Source organism: Orycteropus afer, unplaced genomic scaffold, assembly GCF_000298275.1.
Source record: "Orycteropus afer afer isolate SDZICR_OR568_19922 unplaced genomic scaffold, OryAfe1.0 scaffold00330, whole genome shotgun sequence".
NCBI classification, from domain to species: Eukaryota; Metazoa; Chordata; class Mammalia; order Tubulidentata; family Orycteropodidae; genus Orycteropus; species Orycteropus afer.
The window spans coordinates 2,002,932-2,010,044 of NW_006921917.1; the positions used below are offsets into that span (position 1 = coordinate 2,002,932).

Sequence of the window (7,113 nt, forward strand, 5' to 3'; positions counted from 1 at the left end):
GAGTGAAATAAGTCAATCACAGAAGGACAAATATAGTATTAGTTCGTTGTTGTGGAGGGTCAAGGAAAGGTTTATATATGGAGGAAAACTTTCTTGATTGACAGGGAGGGGTGGGAGGGGAGGGAATACTGCAAAAAAAATGCATTGACCCATGTCACTTTAGTTTTGTGTATTTCACTGTATATAAATTATATTTCAATAAAATGGATTAAAAAAAGTGAAAAGAGAATCTTCAGAATAAGAGAAAATATTTACAAATCATCTATCTGATAAGAAACTTGTACACAGAATAAAGAACTCTTACAACTGAACAATAACAAGACAAATAATTCAATTGAAGATGGGCAACAGATTTGAATAGACATTTCTCCAAAGATATAGAAATGGCCAGTAAGCACATGAAAAGGTACTCAGTGTCACTAGTCATCAGGGAAAAGCATATCAAAACCACAATGACATTCCATTTTCATACCCACTAGGATAGCTATAATCAAAAAGACAGACAATAACAAGTATGGGTGAGGATGTGGAGAAATGGAACCCTCATACAGTGTTGGGGAAAATGGAACATGGTACAGCTGCTGTGCAAAACAGCTTGGCAGTTCCTCAAACAAGTTGAACATAGTTTCCCTATGACTCAGCTGTTCCCTTCCTGGGTATATACCTGTAAGAACTGAATACACAGAATCATACAAAAACTTGTACCTGAGTAGCAGCATTATCCATAATAGTCAAAAAGTATTAAACAATCAAATGCCCTGGTATATGAAATGAATAAACAGAGCTGGATGAATGGTTAGCAGTCAAATGCCTTAGGCACTACACCCCCAGAGCTCCCACCCAACATTTCTTAGCAATAAAAGCGAATGAAGTACTGTTGTGTGGCACAGCAGGGATGACACTTTAAAACACTTCACTTAGTGAGCAGTCAGTCACAAAAGACGATGTCGTTTGATTCCATTGATGTGAAATGCCCAGAATTTGTGAATCAAAGAAAAAGTAAGCAGATTAGTGGTTTCCAGAGACTTGGGGGCTCAAAGGGGAGAAGGACAGGGAGTGACTATTAATGGGTAGTTTCTTTTTGGGATGATGAAATGCTCTAGAATTAAATGGTGATTGATGTGGAACTTTGTGAATATAATAAAAATCACTGACTTGTATACTTTAAAAGGGTGAACTTTATGGTATATGAATTATACCTCAATGAAATAGGTATTTTTAAAAAGTGTGGGCCATATGTCATTTCTTTAAAGTAGAAAATATACGCAGGGTTTTGTTTATTTAGGCAGGAAATACCCCTGGTAGGATACAAAAGTAATCAATTAACAGTGGTCTCTAGGGAGAGGAATTGGTGGCTGGGGGAACAGGAGTTTTTACTGCATAATCTTTTTTGCCTTTTGAATTGTGAACCCTGTGACTGGGTTACCTATTCAAGAAATGGGACCTAGTTTTTATCAGAGCCCTGGTAATGCAGTGGTTAAAGCGCTGGGCTGCTAACTGAAAGTGGTTCAAACCCACCAGCTGCTCCGCGGGAGAAAGATGTGGCAGTCTCCTTCCATAAAGCTCTAAAGCCTTGGAAACCCTACGGCGAGTTCTACTGTGTCCTATCCAGTTGCTATGAGTCGGAATCAACTCAAAGGGAGTGGTTTAGACTTTATCTTGATTCTAGCATAGCACTCGGCACAGTACCCAGCACACAGTGAATGACCTGAGAAATAAGATAAAGCCCTTGGCACCAGCAGGCACTAAATAAATACTGGCTACCTTGACTTAACAAGGTGTGACCCAGCACCACAGAGTGGTGGTGCGAACGTACCTTGCTATGCAGACGGAAATTACGGATGAGACAGAGGCAGCAAAGACCAGGACTGTCTGGCTGGCATAAAGCCTTGTCCTTGAAAACTTGTATTTGGAAGACGAGATCTGAGCCAGGAGATTAAGAACTAACCAAGGAGCTGAAGTGCCTCCTCAATTCCCCTCCTGAAGCTGCCACGTGCTGGGAAGAAAGTCGGTTGCATGGAGACAGGTGACAGGCTTTTACCTGGCTCTGGGGACTCCTTGCTCACATGCTCAGCTTCCATGAACCCGATACCTCCACTGAACATGATGGGCTTGATCCACTCACGCCGCTGGCCATCAGGGAGCTGGAGGCCCAAGGAGCGGGAGAAGCCTGGAAAGTAAACAGCAGAAGGGGTACAGTGTATAGTTACCCAGAGCCACCCTCCTCACACTCACCCAATAGCACAGCCCTGGTCCCACCCCACCAGCCCCTCCAGGACTAGGTGTCCATCGCCCCACACGATCGCCAGCCTCACCTGCCAGCACCGGTTCCCCAAACTTGTTGCCGTAGTCAGAAGCCCCATTACTGGCTTCAATGGCAACCTCCAGGGGCCGGGCAAAATTTCCAGGATACAAGAAGCTCGGGTCCTCCCAGGGCAAACTGTAACCTGGGAGGGAAGGAAAAAGTTGGGATAGATTGGAAAAACAGAAGATGGAGGAGCCAGAGACTTTGGGAAGAGATCAAGGTACCAAGGATCGCCTACACAGTTCGAACGTTCTGTTTTAGGAAGTTCCATTTTAGGGAGGTGTACAGCTTGCAACGAAGCATGGTCTTGCTCCCTACCTCCTACACCAGCCTTCCCTGTAGAAGGAAGAGTCTGAAAGACTTTCTAAGAAAGTGGCCTTGGCAAACAACAGACAGGCATATGAGTTGAACATTTACCTGAGGTAGATACACTCCTTGGAGAGAATAATCATGGGAGAAAGAAGGGCTGTTTATGCACAGGGAGACAGCTCAGGAAGCAGGAGTGCATGGAGGGTGGACACAGGGAAGAGGTGACTATCGGGAGGAAGTGGGAAGGGAGCTGTCACACTGTGGTAAATTGCAGTCGATGTAACATGAGACAAAGTGTATGTGAACTGCTGTATGGAAAGTGAATTTGCTCTGTAAATTTCCACCCAAATCACAATTAAAAAAAAGAAAAGAAAAGAAAGTGGCCTTGGGAGGCATGTTATGGTCTTAAGAGTGACTCAGTATCCTGTTTTCATGGTAAGTGGATATTTCTTTATTAAGAAAACCATGGTTCTGCAATGCCAGGCTGGTAACCTAGGCCTCCCCTGGACTGTATTTGTGATCGTGGTATATAAAAGGCCTACTACCATAGAGCCCTCAATCCCAAGAAAAGAGACCCAGGATGACTCTCTGACCTCGAAGATCTAAGTGTCACCATCTGCCAAGACAAGGAAACTAGAAGGGGAAGCGGGTAGAGATGAAATAGACAGACCTGGGATGTGCAGGTTTCCAAAGCAATAGCCGGCAGTACCAGCTACTACGTGGGCCCCACGGCCTGTGCACTGAACATCTCGGATCCGGCCCCCAGTACCGGTAGTGGCACCGCTGAAAGGGGCTACTCCTATGAAGAGAGAGGGGAAGAGATGTGGGCAACACAGAGAGAGACTCCATCTCTGACCACCCCCATCAAATATAAGGACAACCAGCCTCCACCACCTTGCCCTGCCCTACTCTGTGAACTCTCCTAGCTCTCCTAGGGACCCAGGTCACCTGTGGGGAAATTGTGAGTCTCCGCTGTGAAGACAACATGTCTCAGCCCCTGCTGTTCCTGGAAGCAGCTTGGCTGTGTAGGGTCCTCAGGCCGCAGGAATCTGACTTCCTTTCCCTGGATTGCACTGTGAATACATCCATTCTGGACTCCGCTTCCTTCCTGGGATCTGCCACCAACCCAACCAGAGTTCTTGCCCTGAGGCCACCCCAACCTAGGACAGCACCCACCTGCTGTTGTCACAGAACTTGAGGATGTTGTTGGGGTTGGAGGATGCCTGGGTGCTCATGATGGACTCAAACAGAGAGTGAGCCAGCTCCTGCCCATCCAAGTGGAGCCGGCCCTTGAAGAACCAATGTCGGCTGTGTTCGCTGCAAGGGTGACGCGAGAAGGGGAGATTGGATGGGGAGGGGCACCCAACACACATACAGTGGCCATCTCAGGCCTTGCCATGTCATCACACTAGCATTTGACATATAATAATTTTTAACAAAGAAGCCCTGGTGGCCCAACAGTTAAGTGCTCAGTTGTGAAATAAACGATTGGTGGTTCAAATGCACCCAGTGGCTCCATGGGAAAGGCCTGGTCATCAATTGTCCTAGAAAACCCTACGGGGCAAAGTGCTACACTGTCATACAGGGTCACTACGAATAGAAATCAACTTGATGACACCCAATAATATTTAGCAGCAGAGCTACAGCCAACCTGCACTTAGATAATTGGCTGATAATAGACCAAAACACATTCCAAAAAGTCATAATCTTTATTTTATCACTGTGGATTACCCAGATCTGCAGTGGTGACAAAACCCAAATCTGAATGTAGACTATTGGTTGCATAAGCGAGTGCAGGTCCTCAAAACAGACCCAGAGAGGCCTCTAAGCTGAGGGAGAGTCTTGAAAGTGGGCCCTACGGTACTCCCTTCCAACCTCCACAAACTCAGACATCTAAACACCTCCATTCCTTCCCACCTGTTGGACTGGGCCAAGTCAAAGGCCTCCACGGTGGTGGGGTTCCGCTGCAGCTCCTGGAAACGTTTGGTGTAGAAATCCAAGTCCCAGGAATCTAGGGCCAAACCTAGGAAACAAACCCCAGAACAGGTGTGGGACTCAGGTCACTGTATTCCAGGGCTCAGCACGCCTGCTAACCTATCCTGGGACTTCCAGGGACCGTGGCTCACCTAACTTCTGGTTGGCCTTCTCCAAGGCAGGCCGGCCCTCGCCCAGTATGTCGATGGGGCCATTGAGGGATGCTGGGGTGCACTCAGGAGAAAAGCTCTGGATGGGATGGGGGAAGTACTGTTCTGTCATCCGGTCATACAGGGTAACAAGAGCGACGGTCTTCACCACAGCTGGAGGGGGGTGGGTAAACTGGAGCAGAGACACATACAGAGGGCAGAGGGTGGAGTTGAAGATCTGAAGAGAAATGGTCCACCCTCAGCCCTCCAAGTCCTCCGGGACCAAGACACCGCTAGCCCATGGGCACCTCTGTCTAGATTAGAAAGAGACACCCCTTCCAGGCAGAGTCCATTTCAGGAGACACAAGTTAGTAAGGGGAACTCAGGATGTATTTTTGCCCCATTCACCTCCCGCAGTAAGGTACCCTCAGGCAGTCCATGTCTCCCACAACCATATAAAGACAGACCCGAAGAAGGAATTATTTCCCCACTTCTCCTGTTATTCCCCTAGATCTAGGACCTGATCTCTTATCTCTGGACACCTCCTCCTCCTGACCGCCCCCTGTCTCACCGAGAGCCAATAGCGCCGAGTAGTCTCCACACGACCCACTGCTTCCAGCCCAGCAGCCTGACACACTGACACGATGTTAGTGGATGTTGGGGTGGAGAAGTTCAGCCTGAGGGGGGTCAGAAGGTTAGGACCAGAGAGCCCCAGGCAGGCCACCTGGAGCCACCTGGGCAGCTTGGTCCTGCCCCAGCCTTTAACCTCAGGCCCCCACCACTGGTCTCCAGCCTCAAGCCTAAGTACCAAGAAACCGGCTTTCAAAGAGGTCACTCAAATCAAACCATGACTGTCCTTCTACCATCAAAAGTGCTGCAATTTCAAGAAGAATGAAGAAAATCAAAGACGCATGAAAACAATTAGTCCAAGGGACTAGTGGGCTATGCAAACCTCAGCCTATATGACCATGAGACCTGAACTGGATGATGCCTGGCTACCATTGTCAACCACTCGGAAAGAGATCAGTGCAGGAGATCCTGGATAGGATGGGAGAACAATGTACAAAAAAACCTCAAAATTAAAGAAAAGACCAAGTTTAACTGGTCTGAAAGAGCCAGTGACTCTCGAGACTATAGCCCCTACTTACACTTCAGGTCTGGAAATGAACTCACTCCCATGGCGTCTAACCAAACAACAGACAGGCACCTAGGGTGAACATTTATATCAAGTAGACCCCTTAGAACGATCAATCATGGGAGAACACAAGGGCAGTATTTGCACAAGGAGATACCTCAGGAGACAGGAATGCAAAGGAAAGGACACAGGGAAGAAGAGGTAACTACGGGGAGGGAGTGGGAAAAGAGCTGTGGGGAACTGCAGTCAGTGTCAGGAAACAAAATGTGTATGAATTGCTGTATGGAAAACAAATTTGCTCTATAAAATTTCACCCAAATCACAATAAAAATTTAAGAACAAAAAGAGGGCTGCAATTTCAACTTCTCAGAATGCAACTTGTTTTTCTTCTAGAACACCTTTGGGAGCTACTTCAGCCTTCAAAGACTTTTTCCCAAATATGGAAGGCATGTGCATGGCCTGCTAGGCAAGGAGATAGGATAGAGTGCGTGAAAAACAAGGCATCTCCCCCAAAACCACAAGGGTGGAAGCAGAGGAAGGGACATGGCAGGGGTAGGCAGTGGGGTCTGGAGACCAAGCTGGGAAAGGCTGCTCAAAGCAGGACACTTACCTGGGCCCGACCTCCAGCACCAGGTCATTGGGGCCGGGAAAGAGCCAGGACTTGTGACCAACATCATCCTGCAACAAGGGGCAGCCAAACAGCCACTTCAGCTTATTCATCTCTTTGGTGCTTGGGAGGGATTCAGCTGTAGGGAGAGAGGACAAAGATGCCTTAAAACTTTCCCAGCATCCCAGCAGCTCCCCACAAGTTCAACACCGGGCCCAACCTGTCCAGTTAACATTGTAGCACAGCTCCATCTTGACACCCTGCAGCTCTGGCAGCTTCTCCTGCAGCTTCGTTCGAGTCTGTCCAAAGGCTGCACTCTCATGGCCACAGGAAAGGACATAGAAGCGAAGGACTGGGGACATCTCTGCAGGTTGCCCTTGCTGGAGAGATGAGCTGGGTGCTGAAAAATAACACCAACCACAGTCCATCTGTTGAACCAACTTCAAGTTTTAAGGACAGCTGAGGCTTTGGAAGCAGTAGAGAGGGGTAAAAGGGAGTTCATAGGGATATTCAGAGATACAAGGGTAACCCGAAAACAGCAACCTTGGGAGTTTTAACTAGTCCTGCAAAATGTGGGCTTTAACAATGTGGGAAGAAGGTGTCCAGATAAATACTCCATAACTGTTCCTTGACA

General features: G+C 47.7%; 1 protein-coding gene across 1 annotated transcript in view; it reads right to left on the reverse strand.

The window, feature by feature from the left end:
* Nucleotides 1–6,871, reverse strand: part of PFAS (phosphoribosylformylglycinamidine synthase) — a 17,127-nt gene extending 10,256 nt beyond the window's left edge. Inside the window, exons 1-10 of the mRNA XM_007952233.2 lie at nt 6,700–6,871; nt 6,483–6,618; nt 5,309–5,414; nt 4,741–4,930; nt 4,532–4,637; nt 3,791–3,931; nt 3,563–3,687; nt 3,285–3,413; nt 2,316–2,447; nt 2,042–2,170 (exon numbers count right to left, since the gene is read on the reverse strand). Coding sequence (XP_007950424.1) covers nt 2,042–2,170; nt 2,316–2,447; nt 3,285–3,413; nt 3,563–3,687; nt 3,791–3,931; nt 4,532–4,637; nt 4,741–4,930; nt 5,309–5,414; nt 6,483–6,618; nt 6,700–6,841 — 1,336 coding nt within the window. The 5' untranslated portion in view covers nt 6,842–6,871. The remainder of the gene's footprint in view (nt 1–2,041; nt 2,171–2,315; nt 2,448–3,284; nt 3,414–3,562; nt 3,688–3,790; nt 3,932–4,531; nt 4,638–4,740; nt 4,931–5,308; nt 5,415–6,482; nt 6,619–6,699) is intronic.
* Nucleotides 6,872–7,113: the final 242 nt, after the last annotated feature.